This window comes from Dipodomys merriami, unplaced genomic scaffold (assembly GCF_024711535.1).
Source record: "Dipodomys merriami isolate MVZ:Mamm:240054 unplaced genomic scaffold, mDipMer1.0.p SCAF_1, whole genome shotgun sequence".
NCBI lineage: Eukaryota > Metazoa > Chordata > Mammalia > Rodentia > Heteromyidae > Dipodomys > Dipodomys merriami.
This window is the reverse complement of record NW_027202270.1, coordinates 11,852,428-11,869,061: the sequence shown is the minus strand read 5'-3', so window position 1 is coordinate 11,869,061 and position 16,634 is coordinate 11,852,428. Positions and strand designations below refer to the sequence as shown.

General features: G+C 40.7%; 1 protein-coding gene across 6 annotated transcripts in view; it reads right to left on the bottom strand.

Moving 5' to 3' along the window:
* Positions 1-16,634, bottom strand: part of Dock10 (dedicator of cytokinesis 10) — a 204,911-nt gene that overhangs the window by 12,579 nt on the left and 175,698 nt on the right. For all 6 annotated transcript variants that reach the window (XM_070015913.1, XM_070015915.1, XM_070015920.1 and 3 more), the window contains exons 44-51: positions 16,013-16,123; positions 14,825-15,040; positions 12,857-12,914; positions 12,096-12,194; positions 10,596-10,702; positions 8,813-8,935; positions 8,564-8,677; positions 769-915 (exon numbers count right to left, since the gene is read on the bottom strand). In XM_070015913.1, the coding sequence (XP_069872014.1) occupies positions 769-915; positions 8,564-8,677; positions 8,813-8,935; positions 10,596-10,702; positions 12,096-12,194; positions 12,857-12,914; positions 14,825-15,040; positions 16,013-16,123 (975 nt within the window). The remainder of the gene's footprint in view (positions 1-768; positions 916-8,563; positions 8,678-8,812; positions 8,936-10,595; positions 10,703-12,095; positions 12,195-12,856; positions 12,915-14,824; positions 15,041-16,012; positions 16,124-16,634) is intronic.

Genomic DNA, 16,634 nt, shown 5'->3' with positions numbered 1-16,634 from the left:
AAATGTAAATTATCTATGGAAGAAGTAGAGGATTTGGTAAACTGTTTCTAAGAGGACTTCTCAGTTATTCTGAAAAAGAAGCAGAGAGTTGGTGGCTCTCTCCTGTAATCCCGGCTATTCAGGAGACTGAGATCTGAGGATCATGGTTTAAAGCCAGCCTGGGCAGAAAAGTCCTTAAGACTCTTATTTCCAATAAACCCAGAAAACCGGAAGTGGTGCTGTGGCTCAAAGCCGTAAAGCACTATCCTTGAGCAAAAAAGTTTAGCATAACAGAGAGGTGTCCATTACACTGGTTGAGTGTTGGGGTTGGGGAATGAGGATTAGAAGAATTTAACCAGGCACCAGTGGCTCACATCTGCAATCCTAACTACTTTGGAGACTGAGATCTGAGGGTTGCAGTTCAAAGCCAGCCTGGGCAGGAAAGTCCGTGAGACTCTTATTTCCAATAAACCACTAGAAAACTTCCAGAAAAGTGGTTCTGTGGCTCAAGTGGTAGAGCGCTAGCCTTAAGCTGAAGTGCTGAGGGACAGTACCCAGGCTCAGAGTTCAAGCCCCACAACCAAGACCCCCCTGCCACCACAACAACAAAAAAAGAAAAAGAAAAAGAAAAAGAAATCAGCCAACTAACAAGCAAAACACTCAATATACTTTTAGTAGATAACTACACCATTAGGCAAAATATTTAAAATTATGAGCATAGTAACAAGACAACAAACAAAAGTACTGAGTCACACAATAGTACCTCCACAAATATTGAGTTTCCCTTACCTTGTTGGAATCCTGGATTATCTTCACATTGTCTGCTCCGAATTTATCTGCATAGAGCTTGAGTAACCTTTGGGAAATCTCCGAGAGCCCCGTTAGCTTGGGCTCTTTATAGATGTACTCTTTACCTTCTTCTTCTTCAAAAAAACCCTATGGAAGATACACAATGGACCACTGATTTTATTTGAGAACTCTGATTACAAACTAGAAGCCACACAAAAAGTCATTTCCTCAAAAGATATATCCAGTTGTTGGGTTGCCAGCCAAATCATTGATTGGCATACTGTAAAATTCCAAGGCAGAAAAGAATCAGAGGAAGAAAACAAACTATCATGTTATAAACATACATTGATGTAAACTTCCCCAAACCTGGTCAAAGAACCTCATGAATTGTCCTACTCGTATTTTTTTCTGAGTAGAAATCAATGACAGTATCTTCTTACAAAGATTTTGGGAGAAGAGTGCCCTCTGGTGGCAGCATAGAGTAGATTACACAATCTAGAATATTTTTTTGCATTATTCAAAGTGTTAAATAACATTTAAAATATGGTATTTTACAAATCTTTGAAGCGATCACAGGTTAACAGTATGTGGCATGTAAAGTTATCAAAATGTGTTTGCATTCATCTCACACCATTTTGGATAAAAACTCATGACACTTCATGTTGTCACGAGAGAAGTTATACTGGGTGTATTCCCAATTACTACAATTAAAATATAACTTTACATTAATAGCAGTGACTTCAGGGACCTGGTACAATTTAGTTATATGTAACTTAATTACCCAATGTGCTTTGATAATATATCTTTCGCCCTCTAGGAAATCTAGACGTTACAGGATTGAAAATAGCAACTATGCAATCGTTCTCATTCCGGGAAGGCGAGGATTTAGCCTCTATGAATCTGTCTGATTTGAAGCCAGGTAAAGGGAAGATTCCATTATCTGAATGTAACTGAGAAGGTCTTTATAATACATTCTCTTTGAAGGGACAGAGTGTTTTTCCTGCGGAGTACATATGGCCTCAGAATGCTAATGAACTTGAGAACAGATAAACCTACATTATCTGGTTTCTTCTGACTGCAGTTTACCTGCAAAGGTTGGGTGAAGGCACCAGAGGACAAAAAAGAACCTTTATATTTAAAAAGAGATCATTTTTGGCTAGAAATATTTCTTATAAAAACATCATGGACACACTGTCCTAAGGCTGTATGATTTTTTTTTCTTCATAGTGAATGTGAAGCAATTTAATTACAGCGATTAAACTGGCATCTGTTTGGTGCAGTGTCATTGCAAACACATGCACACAATTCAATGTCATCACTGTTTATAGGATGCTGTGTATCATAAGATGATTGTATCTCACAAAAGCCCAAGCACAAGGTGCATTCCCAACACCTGTTCCTTTGTTTTGTTGTGGTGGTATTGGGGACTGACCTCAGGGCCTTGTATTTACCAGGCAAGCACTCTAACCACTTGAGCCTTACCATGAGCCCTTTCATGTTGATTATATTTGAGGTAGGGCCTGGATTTTATGCTCATGCTAGCCTGGACTGCAATCCTCCTATTTATGCTTCCTTGCATCACTGAGGATGACAGGTGTGCGCCATGGTCTCCAGCCACTGAGCTTCCTCTGTAGCCTGAATAACAAGGATGCACCCCATTGCGCAGCTATTGGTTGAGTCTCATGGACTTTTAGACTTTTATGCCTGGGCTGGCAAGTCTTTGATCTCTCCTTCCAAAGTAGCTAGGATTACATGAGCCACCAGCACCCAGACAGATCCCAGAACTATTCCTGTCAAGCCAGGAATCATGTGTCCCATTGTCCATCTTCCTAATTGACTTTGGGCTCTCAGGAAACGTATCTAGCTTGACAGTGCATGGTCAGTGTCTGGCTTGGATGCCATCTGGTCTGTAGGAGGAGGTCACTTACTTGCTGAAGAAGTGAGTATATGAACAAAACTGTTTTCAGAGGACATATGTATAAAAAAAAAGTAGGTTTGCTCTAGATATAACTGGAAAGTATCTCATTGCTTTTTAGTAAAGAGGGATTTGTTATGTGGTTTTTTGTTTTTGTGCTCATTTTGTGCCTGTACTGGGGGTTGAACTGAAGTCTTGTACTCTCCCTTAACTTTATTTGTTCATGTCTGGGGAGCTAGACTTCCAGTTCTGTTTTTTTTTTTTTATTTGTTTGTTTTTTGTCGGTTGTGGGGCTTGAACTCTGAGCTTGCTCACTGTCCCTCAGCTCTTCAACTCAAGGCAAACGCTCTACCACTTGAGCCACAGCGCCACCTTCCATTGTTTTTGTTTTTTGCTGGTTAACTGGATGTAGGAGTGTCTCAGATTTGTTCTCCCTGGCTGGCTTCTACCAGTGATTCCCAGAGACCTCAACCTCCTAAATAGCTAAGATTATAGGTGTGAGCCACTGGAGCCTGGTTAGAGTTCTGTGTGGGGATAATTTCTTGGAGCAACATTCAAGATGTAAACTAACAGATCCTGAACTGCTAGAAGATGGCATCTGACGGTAAAAGCTTGAAAGCAGCTCTGAGCCAAACGCTCCCTTTCCCACATGGCGTCCTGCCTGCTACGTGTTCACACTGTTGTCTTGGTGGAGTTTTGTCTGATTCAGGGTCAGAAGTGAGTGACTAAAACGGACAGATTGACACATCGGAGAGCTCTGACTTCTAAAGCCACAGAATCCCACCAGACCCCTGCAAAAGCAGCAACATTTTCAACTTCATTTTCAGGGAGGGAAAAAATAGGCCTCCGAGTTTCAGAAAAAGATTTATTTTTTCACCGTGGCATGAAAAGGAATATGAAGATACACGAGACAGAGTGTTTCCTCTGACTAATTTCCAAATTCAGAGTTAGCCGAAAGTGATCAGAAGGAGGAAGCAGGGTTGGACGGGTATCATCACATCCTGCGTGGACTCGGTTATGACCCTGGCCTCCTTTCATAACTACTCGTGGGTCTAAAGTGTGGAAAAGATACAGAGCCAGCCACCTGTGGGAGCCCTGGGGACGGTGTCTGGTATAGCACAAGGGGGTTTGGCCAGTCTTATCTATGATGATGCTAGTCACAACGAAGAAAATAGCCCTATGTATAGCAATGTGCATTCTGAGTCATATGCAGGTAAACAGCTTAATGCAGCTAGGTTTTATTTTTTCTTCTGCTCATACTAAGGCTTGAACTCAGGGCCTGCCGCTCACCCTCAGCCTTTTTTGCTCAAAGTTGGTGGTCTACCACGTGAGCCATAGCTCTACTTTTTGGTGGTTTAATTTGAGATAAGAGTCTCATGGACTTTCCTTCCCAGATTAGCTTTGAACCACAACCCTCAGATCTCAGCCTCCTGAGCAACTAGGCGAACAGGTGTAAACCACAGTTGTCTGGCTCTTAATGCAGTTTCAAGTGCTCAGAGATACATACCTTTTGTTTTTTCATGCATCAGAACTGAGGTTTTCCTTTTTTTAAAAAAAGTCTACTGGCAGTCATGTCAGCATTTTGGTAAGAAGCAGTGATTAGAACTTGCATTTTTATGATTGTGGAAATGAAACCTATTGAGCCTTTTTTTTTTTTTTTTAACAGGATGAGTATGAAGGACGGAGGAAGGCAGAATACAGAATTTAACCCATTGTCTGCCAGGGTTGATGTAATGTCCTCTGGACCCCAATGGCAGCTGTGGAAATGTATGCTTACCTTGCTCCCAAGAAACACATCAAGGCAGAAACCACTGAGCTAAAGGGCACTCTCTGAAGGATGGCTACTGTTCTAACTGTGTCCAGAGGAAGTGGTTTATCAATGGGACACAGGATTGGAAGGGGAGGCAGTTTTCTCTTTGCTGAAGCTCTAGGGTTCAGAACTGATAGAAGTTCAAGGCAATAGTTAATAGAGCCTTTGCATTTCTAGGGCAAGTTTGATTTATTGAATGTCCAATCCACTTTGCAATCTAACAAATGCCTAAATATGTCATGGTTAGGAAACAGAAGACTCCAATTCAACAGGACTTTGAATCAGTGTAATTAACATGCATAGAGTATAAGACCTCAAGTCAATAAATCAGGATAAAAATGTACAACAAACTGATCATTGAAATCACTGACTCCTCAGATGTTCTCTGAGCCACTCAGAATCTTGCAATGACAAACATAAGCGCGTGTACTAATATATCCCATTGGATCCTCACACACAAAAGAAGGCATTTCAATAATGCATTTCCATGCATAGAGGTCAGAAAAATGTCATCATAGGCCTAGTGCTTCAAGAAGAGAAGCCTCAAAAATGTGGAGAAATGGTTCCAGGTAAATATGAACTCGATTATGATATTGGCTATATGTAGTCATATCAGCAATTTATGGTCAAGATCTGCAAGGACATATTGGCGAGGAACTGCGAGGCTATACATCACAGGCAAAAGTAGAGATCATAGTTGTTTAAACTACAATGCGCCTTCCCTCCTCCTTTGAAGTTCTTTTCAATCAGCTTCTGTGTCTATCTACACTCAAGCAGATATGATTGACAGTCATGGAGTCTCTATCTTCTGCTGCATAGACTGGAGTTCCCCAGACCTTTCAAAAGCTAATGCATTCTAGGGCCATTTGATGTTTGAAGTTAGGCATTGGACCCTTGCCTGCTTACTTTCATGCAAACCACCAAGGCTCAAGATTTCATTGCTACATAGCTCATCAGCATTGTTGTTTAATTACTCTGGAAACAAATTCTTCAGGAAACTTGAGGGAGGGTACCTTACCCAGGGTATACATGAAATTGCCATAGGCCATGTGTAGGATTTTCTGGGTAAGATTTACAGTTTTAAAAAGTCACTGATGTAGAAGAAAAGTTCTCAACTTGTTTTCTAGTATCTGGCTCCTTGGAGACAGTATTACTATTACAACAAACTGATCGGATTAATTTTTTAATCAAAGACAATTGAGAGTCCTAGCATCATTAAAAAAGAAAAAAAGTCAGGATTGATCTCAGAATGCTTTACTAGGCAATCTGAAAAAAGAACGAAGTTAGGTCACAGGAAAGATCTCTCTTTGGTCATTCCCATCAGTCTTTTTAGTACAGGATTTGCTCAAGTATTCTTTTAGTATGTGAGTTAAGGTTTTGTGAACCCACATTTATAAATAAAATATTCATGTAGGACAGAGGTAGGAAGGAATTGAAAGAATTACAAAAAAGTATGCACTCATCAGACAACTAGAGCTGAAGGGGATAAAATGTGCATAATGAAAGAAGCTCACGGACCGTAATTATGCAAATCATAAGAAGCTGTCATTTTATAGGCAAAAATGACTCAAGATAGGCAATTTTATGTGGTTCAAAAATTTCTTCTCTGTCTGAGTGGTCATTTTTACTGTGGCTTATTTTCTAAATTTCCTACCTTGCTACTTGCTGACTCTCTGGAACTGTTACCTAGGGGGGAAAGATTTATTCTTGTTCATGTTTTGTCTCAAGAATTGGTATCATTACCACTGAGAATGCTCAGAGGCCATCACCACAGAGAACCCCATTTCTCCAAGACACTCCTTGGAAAGGGGAAAAGTCTTTGCTGGATTCTGAGAGGAGCCCATCACCTCAGTGTCTGAAATTCTGACTCCCCGCTTCTTCCTAATATGCTACAAGTCATGGTGGCCTGAGATAGACAAGCGATCTTCAAAATCACATCTGCTCTACACCTATTAAAAGTTTAGGATTGGCAATATTGGTGCGTGTGTGTGTGTGTGTGTGTGTGTGTGTGTGTGTGTGTGTGTGTGTGTGTGTGTGTGTGTGTGTGTGTGTGTGTGTGTAAGGCTTTCAGAATACATCTTCTACCTTTGTGGAGAAGCAAGACATATGAAAGGAGATACATTTTTGTAATTCAGATCACTGGAATAAACACAGTTTAGTTCACGAAATGGCAGGGTGACTCCAAAAGGAATGGAAGCGGGATTATCACACCTTGTAAAACAAATGTAAAGGTGTTCACACAAAAAACTGTTAAGTTTCAATCAAACCACGTGGAGGGAGGTGTGAGGATTATTAGAGCATGCAAAGGGAGAGAGGAGAGAGCGCACTTACCACGGCCTGGAACAATCAAGACCAAAAGGAAAGAGTAAACATCTGCGTTAAAACCGAGTTGGAAAGCAATGGGAGTTGTTTCTAGCCTGTGCAACAGCTTAAATACTGGTTGGAGAAACCAACAGGGGCCCCCTGGTTCTCATGACCAACATGTGGGAGTGGTGAGAGTTCATCATCTGTTAAGATCGCTGAAGAGTTGTAGGCACACCCTTCCTCACCAAACTCACGCTCCCTGGCAGCCTTGTTTTTCCCTTGAATGGTCCAACTCCCACATCTTCGGATGACATTTTCTGCTTTCTTTTTATCTGGCTTGCTAATGATTAGCCAAGGTCACAAATGGTGGATTTTCCTCATGTCTTCCCAGTGACTATTTCCTCTCCTTTCTGGAAGGCTTCCTCACAAGTTTCCTTCCCCCAGAGGACACTCCCACTACAGATAGTTCCGATGCTTCCCCATATGTCCCCCCACCAAATATCATAATTGGGTTTTTCCCTATGCACTGTGTTCTCACACCATTATCTTTCTCTCTCCTTCACTCGGAGGCTGCTGTGAAGTGGGGAAAATCCAGGTGGGATTAAGTTGCCTATGGCAGGTGGCTGCCATATTGAAAAGTTCATCTTAAGGCTGCATTTAATGACCAGAGGAATAGATATTTTTGAAGAAGGGTTCAGAGGGCAGTGGTCTAGATTGATAATGCTGAATTTGACTCCTGCTGGAGCCTTACGATTCTGACATCAGACTCTGGTGCTAGCACTTCACATGAGGGAGAAAAGTAAAGTGAGAGGTCTGAGAATCATTTCAAATGTGAAAAGACTGCTATGTTTATCCACAGGAACAACAGCCTGATATCTTTCTCCTGAAATCCAGGCATGCCACAGCCTTGCTGCAAACCAGCAAGGGAGTTCCCATGCTTACCCCAAGTCAAGCTCTACTATGAGGAGATAGTCCTATTTAATACACAGCAAGCCGCTTTCCATGGCTAGCTCAGATTTTCATTCTTGTTTCCTGCTTATGCAGTAAATTGAGCAAGATAATTTAAAAATTACATTGACTTGAAATACAGGAAACAGAAGAGTCATATCATGTTCTGCATAGAAAGTAGGAAAAAAAAGTAACGGTATGATTGCAAATTTGTAGGTTTAAAATGGTGAACTAGCAGGAATACTGAAAAAATAAGTATCCACACTTCCAAGAAGTTAGAACTAATTGTGGCTCAGCTTATATTGAGTCTTATGGATTTCTTTGTTCTTCCTTCATTCTTTCATTCCCTCCCTCCCTTCTCCTTTCCTTCTTTCCTTCCTTCCTTCCTAGTAGTGGGGCTTGAACTCAGAGCTTCGTGCTTTTGCTTAGCTATGTTATTCAAAGGTTTTGCTCTACCACTTGAGCCATACCTGTACTTCTGCCTTTTTTTTTTGGTGACTAATTGGAGATAAGAGTCTCATAGACTTTTCTACCTAGGCTGGCTTTGAATGAGGATCTTCAGCTCTCAGACTCCCTTAGTGGCTAAGATTACAGGTATGAGTGAGCCACTGGCACTGAGCTGCACATTTATTATTTCTTGACTTAGTGCCTTCCAATGAGCAAGCATAAAGATGCTGGCGTCCAGAGAAACACTCAAGCATGTTCAGCTGCTCACCACCCTTCATCCCTTGGTGTATGCCATTGGATGCTTTCTGAAGAATGAAAGCCAACAACCACTCAACAGAATGTACATGCCACCTTACTTCTCGTGAACTCACCTGCCCATAAAATGCCACACGATAGTAGCGACCGAACAGCCGCTTCTCTGAGTTCACCACCTCTGCCACTTTTAGATAGGACCGGTGGATGTCATAGTACAGATCCGACAGTTTCTGCAACCATAAACCAAAGGTGCTCAGGACAAAGATACGGACACCCAGGGAGTGTCTAGGTTTGAAAACTCTGAAGTAGTTGGCCAATGTAAAGGAGGATATTTCCAGCAGCTTCTCTTGGTAGTGACTGCATACCTTGAAGTCCCGTTGCTTCTCGAAGACGGCAATGATGGGTTTGTTGACATCAGCGATGAGTTCGTACCGCTCGGACTTCCAGAGAAACTCCACACACATGTACAGCTGCTCCACCAGAATGCTCTGAAATAAAGCAGGCAATGTGAGACCGTGCAGGATGCAGGCTGCAGCTCATTCCTCAGACTGGATTTCTAAACTAGCCCAGGCGCAAAGGCTTTCCGGAGGAGATTCCCGAATTCCCTCTCAGTGACTGAAATGTATAACTCAGCAAGAGATCACAGCCTCATTTTGGAGTCCTCCTTTTCCCCCATCATCATTACCCAATTAGTGTTTTAGATATGTTATTTTTACTTTATGTTATTTTTGTGTCTGCTAGTACTAGGGCTCAAACTCAGGGCCTGGATTTTGTCCTTTTAACTTTTTTACTCAAGGCTAGCACTCTACCACTTGAGCCACAGCTCCACTTCTGGCTTTGTGGCAGTTAATTAAGAGTCTCATGGCCTTGCTTGCCTAGGCTGGCTTTGAAATGCGATCCTCTGCTCTCAGTCTCCTGAGTAGTTAGGATGACAGGCGTGAGCTATTGGTGTCTGGACGTAGACATGCTCATTTAAATCTATGAAATGCATTCTGATCTTTCTAGTTCTTTCCGTTCTTGTCACCTATTACTTCTCAGATCCACATGCATAGTCTCCTAGAGACTCTGTGTTCTCTTTCCAGTTGCTGTTCTCACCTTTTAGAATGTCAGTCTGACTGTGATCTCTGCCTCCACCAGTCTTTGTGGGAAGTCTAGTCTGTGCACTGCTGTCCTGTCTCTCTCTAGCCTAGCATTCAGAGTCTCCACACTCAAGCACCCAACCTCCTTGTTAGTATCTGCCACTGACTTTGCACTCTGTTGTTTTTTGTTAGGTCAGACTGGGGGCTTCAACTTGGTACCTATAGCTTCTGCTCATTGGCTAGAGCTCTCCCAACTGAGCCACACCTCCAACTCAAAACTTCACACTCTGGCTACACCTGACTCTACTCCATTCTTAGAACACTTTTTGTTTGCCGTGTTTTCCCCTGTGTTATTACTATTACTGTAAGAACCTTCTTTACTCATTTTACACCTTCAAGCCCTACTAAATATTAAGATTCAGTGCAAAATGATGCCCCACTTACACCACTTCTAAACACTTCCATAAAAAAATTTGCAACTGCAAAAGAGTTCTTGGTTTACCATTTTAGAGCATCTATCATAACTAGCCAGACGCGACTCCTTCTATCAAGGAATAAAAAATTTTATAAAATATTTTTGTCTTGGGCTGGGAAGGTAGCTCAGTGGTAGAGCGCTTGCCTTGCATGCCTGAGGCCCTGGGTTCGATTCTTCAGCACCACATAAGCAAAAAGAAAAAAGCCGGAAGTGGTGCTGTGGCTCAAGTGGTAGAGTGCTAGACTTGAGCTGAAGAGCTGAGGGACAGTGCCCAGCCCAGAGTTCAGGCCCCACAACCGGACCCAAAAAATATATATATTTTTGTCTTAATATTATACAAGTAGTGGTAAAAAGGATCCAGAACATAAATTTGTGGGTTAATCTTAAAGGAGTAAATAAATATTAGCTTAGAATTTTATCATTTTCTAAAGGAATCTGGTGTCTATTAATCTTGGCTTTGCTTTTGCCTTAATTTCATTTTAATGAAGTCATAAGATAGAGCAACTGTATCTAACTTCTGAACAAATACAATATCAAAATACATTGCATCTTTTTTTAAACTTAATTATATAACATTAGATCAGCTAGTCTTACCTCATTGTATGGTGTATCTTGCATTCCTGAATCCTCTTTCATTGCTCCTTCTTCTTTAATATTTGGTGTGATGCTCACAAAAGCTGGCCATCCCATAGAGAACATACCTTGCACAGATCAAGGAAAATCAAATGTTATTCAAGCCAAATCTTGTCTGGACTAGAACAAACCTCTTCACGATGTTATAAGTGGTAAATTATAATACTCACACATGTGACAAGGTGGTTAGAGTATGCATATTGATAATTTTCTCTTCCAGCCTTAAATCCTACCTTATATATAATTTTTGAATCATTTGGAGGTAGTATATTTTCTATGAAGAATCTAGTATGATATTATATAGGTAGATCATAGGATTGGTGGGTTGACACTGTATCAACTCTGGTTTGAGTAATCTCTTTCAGCCTGTTGCCATAATTGTTAAACTAGAGACATGAATGTGTATCTCAAATGATGTTGAAAGGATTTAGAACATTAATATTTGAGCAAACATCTGGTGTAGTCAGTGTGTTGTAAAGGCAATGCCCAGGACTTGCTGCTTTTCATCTTCCTCCTTATCTAGAAACCTTCTCAAATAGTCTTAGTCTTGTGACTATCAAAATTGAAGACCCGATTCTTCAAATGAATATCTATCTATCTATCTATCTATCTATCTATCTATCTATCTATCTATCTATCTATCTATCTATCTATTTATCTGTCTGTCTGTCTGTCTATCAATGGATTGATCAATTGTAGCTATTCAAAATTAGGCAATATTCCCAGAGGGGAGGGGTCAGGTATGAATGGTGAGGGACGAATAATTAGGGTCACAGGTTGCAGTGACAAACCTGAATATTGGCTCCAGCATGAGTCAACCATGATCTCTGGAATCTCTGATTCCCTTTGCACATCTCTTACTTTGAATAGTTTTATTGTACTTACAAATTAAAAGACTCCCTTTGTAACTTTTATTTTTGTGTTTTTGTGTCCATCTTGGGGCTTAAACTCAGGGCCTGGGTTCTGTTCCAGAGCTTTTTTGCACAGGGCTAGTGCTCTATCACTTGAGCCACAACTCTACTTCCAGCTTTTAGGTAGTTAAATGGAGGTAAGAGTCTCACTGACTTTGCTACCCAGACTGGCTTTGTTATGCAATCCTCAGATCTTAGCTTTCTGAGTAGCTAGGCTTCCAGGTAAGCCTCTGATGCCTGGCTTCCTTTTGCAATTTTAGACCAAAATTCATGGTAGACTCACACACAGACTGATAGCCAAATAATGGCTGTAGCTCATTATCCTGAATATTAGATAATATGCAGTTCTATTTGATAAGAAATTCTCATTCTCCAAAGGTTATATGTATTAGATGAAAGTTTCTTATGGCTTTATTTTGCAGAGGGAATTTTGTAGATATGAGGTAGTTTGACTTCTAAGAATACACAAGGTTTAATCGGGGCATTGTGTAAGCAGTCGCCTGACTCCTCCTATGTGTTAGAGGTGAAGTAGCACAGCTGGATCACTCACTTCCTCCACCTGGGGTTGTTAGTAATGGGTGGCTATCACAGGGATGGGCATCCTCCGGGACCAGGGATGACGTGCAAATCTTTTCCATTTTCCAGTAACCTATGGTAGTGCAAGATGAGGTTAGGACATGTTTTTGTTAATGAAAGCTTATGAGAGTACAAATTATTAATCAATGAGGTATTCTCATTTGGAACTAAGAAGCAGACCATCCATTTACCCTTGCTGCACAAAAAGTAAATATGGCATGATAATTAAGATATTCTTTGGTGGTATTGGTGTTTAAATTCAGGACCTTGTTCTTGGTAGATGGGTGCTCAACTGCTTGAACCAGGCCTCTGACCCTTTTTGCTTCTGTTGGTTTTGTAGAGTCTCAACATTAATGACGGGGCTGGCTTGGACAACAATCCTCCAATGCATGCTTCCTGTTTAGTGAGATGACATAGCTTGCTGCTATGCCCAGCTTTATTTATTTTTAATTAGCTGAGATAGGAGGTCTCATATACTTTTTTTTTTGCCTAATCTGGTTTCGAATTCAAATCCTCCGATCTCTACCTCCTGAGTAGCTGAGATTATAGGGTATTTTGCCCAGTTACTATAAAAATTGCATAGCATAATGAGAAATACCTGTGCAAGTGAATGTTACTCCATAAAAGTAACTGAGATTAATAAGATGAAAAATTAATGAATTAATCATAAATTAGGTTTCCACAGGGTGATTTCTGGACTCCGTTCCACACTACCCCAGCCCATGATCCACTTACCTTTCCTTTTCAGGTACTCAGCAATGAGGGCGGCTATATGGATGTAGCACATAGCAGCCTGTAATGAGACAGAAAACAAAGACTGTGAAGATAGACCAAACTCTAATTAGGATTGATCTTCCAAGAGGAATCAGTATTCCATGTCAGAATATGCTATTTAGAAGGATCCATCGTAATGACCAAATACAAAATATAAAGTACTTGTATTTTTAAAAAAATCCACCATCACGAACAGAATGTGTATCTGAGATTTTTGTTGGTTTTCCTTAATATATGCTTAGATGATTGAGCTGGACTGAAGAATTTTCCCACCTTCCATCCTTAGGACACAAGCCTCAACTATTTTAAAAATATATAGTCTCTTTTTTTCTTAGATCAGAAAAAAATTGACAAGAAAAGTCTATTTCCAATGGTGGTAACTTTCTGCATTTCCTTTGTTTTTTAAAATGGTTGCTTTGAAAGTTTTTATGGACATTACACCTAATTTATAAATACATATGTGAAATATACATTTGTGTATACGTAAGCTCATGTATGTGCACAAATGCATTAACTCAAGTATGGTATATGCAGGGCAGAATGCCAATGGTGTAACTCTCTTGAACAACAAACTTACAGTCTAACAAAATGAATACTAGGAAACTGGAACTTGAGCTGTCAGGTATGGGTGGGGTTAAGAGGAAGGGCTGAGCACTGTCAGAATATTCAATGTGCATGGGTGAAAATGGAACTATGCAAACTGAGGGAATGGGTGGGTAAGAAAGATGGGAGGGGGAGATGATGGAAGGGGTGACATTGACAAAGATGTCTTGTAATCATAAACTGACAGGTTGACCTGAAACCCCTTTGTACAACTACTTAGAGACACTAAAAAAGTAATGTGGTCTCCTCACAAGTCAGCATCTGTTGTGTGAACTGGTGTAATAGATGTTGTTTCCCTAGGTTATTTTTCCCTAATAACTACTCCAAACCCTTGAACTTCGTAGAACACACTTTAAAACATGACTTGTTGACTGTTTCAAGTAACTTTAGATACTTCCCTTTGAGGTTTGTGGAGGGATCTTTTCCCTTTTTAGAATAAAGGACTTGGAATTCCTCATTCTCGCCCTCTCCCAATTGCTTTACCAAGCCAGGCTTCTGGCTTTTGTTTCAAATCCCCAAGTATCATAAGAGCTTCAAGTTTTAAGACTCTCCTAGAGCAATCAATCTTCTCCTGGAAGGGGACTGAGTTCCAAGAAGAGCAACAGGAAGAATCTCTCCATTTGGAACCAGCAGCCCATGGGTGCTATAGACTGATGCCTATAAATCTACCCAGTGTTGAAACTTAGGTACCGATTTTCAGTCTTTACCCAGTAGATTTTTCTCACATGGCAATGAAGTGTGCTAATTTCTCCATGGCCAATTAAGGCTTGCACTATTCACCATATAGAAAACTTCCTCACTCCACCATTACAGGGAAGAAATTTGAAAGCAAGAATCATTACTTAATACAACCCATGCCACTGTCTGCTTTACCTTCTTGCTTCTTTTATTTGGGAGGTGGTGTTGTGGTTCTCAGGATTAAACGCATGACCTGGGTGCTGTTGTTTAACTTTGTTACGCTTCCTCTTGAGCCACAGCTCCACTTCTAGCACTTCTAGCTTTTTGGTAGTTAGTTGGAGTTATCAGTCTCATGGACTTTCCTGTCTGGGATGGCTTCTAACCATACTCCTAAACTCGCAGCCTCCTGAGGAGCCTGGATTACAGGCATGCACCACCAGTGTTGGGCTAGCTTCTTATTTCTAGCATTCAGCTCTGAGCTGTATTGAAACAAGTCCTCTTGCCTGTACCAAGACTGCTTCCTATTTTATCTCATCTAATTTGAGTCAGACATCCAGGCTAGGCAAACTTATAGGACATAATATATAGGGTCATCTGTATATTAGTTAGAAAATAATTCATAGTCCAAGTGAAAATCTAATCATTCACCTCGGATAGGTCTCCATTTCTTGCATGAATCTTGGCCATGCTTTCCAGCCAGGTCCTCCGCAGTTCAGGGGTACTTGCGTAAGAGTTTGCCAGGCTGTACTGGAGGTCCACAAGCATCTCGGGATCCTTCTCATGCTCTTTCATCTGAGCCGTGGCCATCAAAACAGTCCTTATGCGTTTAGTTAGGTCTTTCACCTCTGCTGGGAAATTACTGTTCTTTGGAAAAGAGACAACTTGGGTCATTATCGATTTGTACTTTGTTTGGTCACTTTAGGTAATGTTGTGAGTTATGGCTTGGTATCAGTTTACTGTCTTATATATTACTCACAGATGTGTGCACTCTATATATTGTGATTATGTAAACACATCTGGTAATAAGAATTACAGCAGATTCTATTGTTCTGTCATCCAGCTTACTTTGTCTAGTATCAGCATCCTCACTGACCTTGATCTTTTTTCCTGCTTGACCCTGACTCATTAGATTTGAGAAGGACTATCTTCATTCCTTGGAATCTTGGCTAGCATCTAGCGCTCATTTAGCCAATTATAATTTCCTGGACCATAGTGATTGGCTTGGGATGGGCCTATGTTATGTAGGTGGAGCAAAGAAACTGAGTTCTGAGACTTTCATAGATATTATTTAATGGGGTGTTTTTGTCAACTCTTCAGATACTATCAGCATCTTCATAATTCCTCACAGTGAAAAGCCACGCTGTAAATGAAGTAAATAATGGAAAGCTGATCTGAGAAATAGTGAGTCAAAATAGAGACACCACAGGGAGGGGATCTGAAAGCATTGTTTTAATCTTGGTGATGATTGAAGGTCTGCTCAAGACTGGCAAGTATAATCCCTAATGGGGAATGTCTTCAAAGATTGCTAAAAGAAAGAAAAGACTTGCTTATGAGAAGGGTGAGAGAAAGTCAATATATTTCTGGATATTTCTGGTAAATCTGGTTATATATTACTCAACCACATGTCTTGGGAAATTTCACTTGGAAAAATCATCTGGTGAAAGCGACAATCTACGGATTATGAATTTCAGTAAGCGAATTAAATCTGAGTGTTCCAGGTCTCAAGAAGGTAAGTGTAAAATTTCTGTACTTCTCATGATTTTTGACATGTCAGAGGAAGAATCCACTTTGGTTTATTCCTGATTCTTTAGAAAATGAACACAAAGCCTTTCTTACTTTCATCTGCTTGTCTCCATTGGCAAAGTTATTGGTGATTGCAAGGGAATGTTGAAACCGGGAACCTCCAATCCCAGCATCAGCTATTAACTGGCTTACTGCTTTGATGAGCTGGAAGAGAAAAGCAGAAATGAACCTCCTTAAGTAACAAGGAAAATCGTATTTCCAAAGAAATTCACTTGGTTGCATTCATGTGTCATTAATTTCTCCCTGAAGAGCCAACGCATAACATCTTTACCTATTAGGTCTCAACAAGGCCATCCAGGGCACACCTTCACTGTAAAGACCTAAGGAAGGATGTAAGAATCTGGCCAGCTTGGAGAAAGCAATGTGTGCTTTTGGAATGTGGTGGGCCCTGGACTCCTAGGGTTAGCCATGTTTGGACTAAATGTCTGTTCTGTGAGATTTTATTTCTCGAAGAAGGAAAAAAATTACAAGTGGAGATATGAGGGGCCCTACTGACCTGTGTTCAGCAGTAAGCTCCTATAAGTAGGCAATGAGTATAATGGGCACTCTTCAGGAGGAGTCTGGTAGAGGAGTTGGTAACTGGAGGACCTGAGGCTTTAATTGCTGCTCAAACCAATCAGCAGTTTCAACAATAGCATTAATAACCATTGGTAGC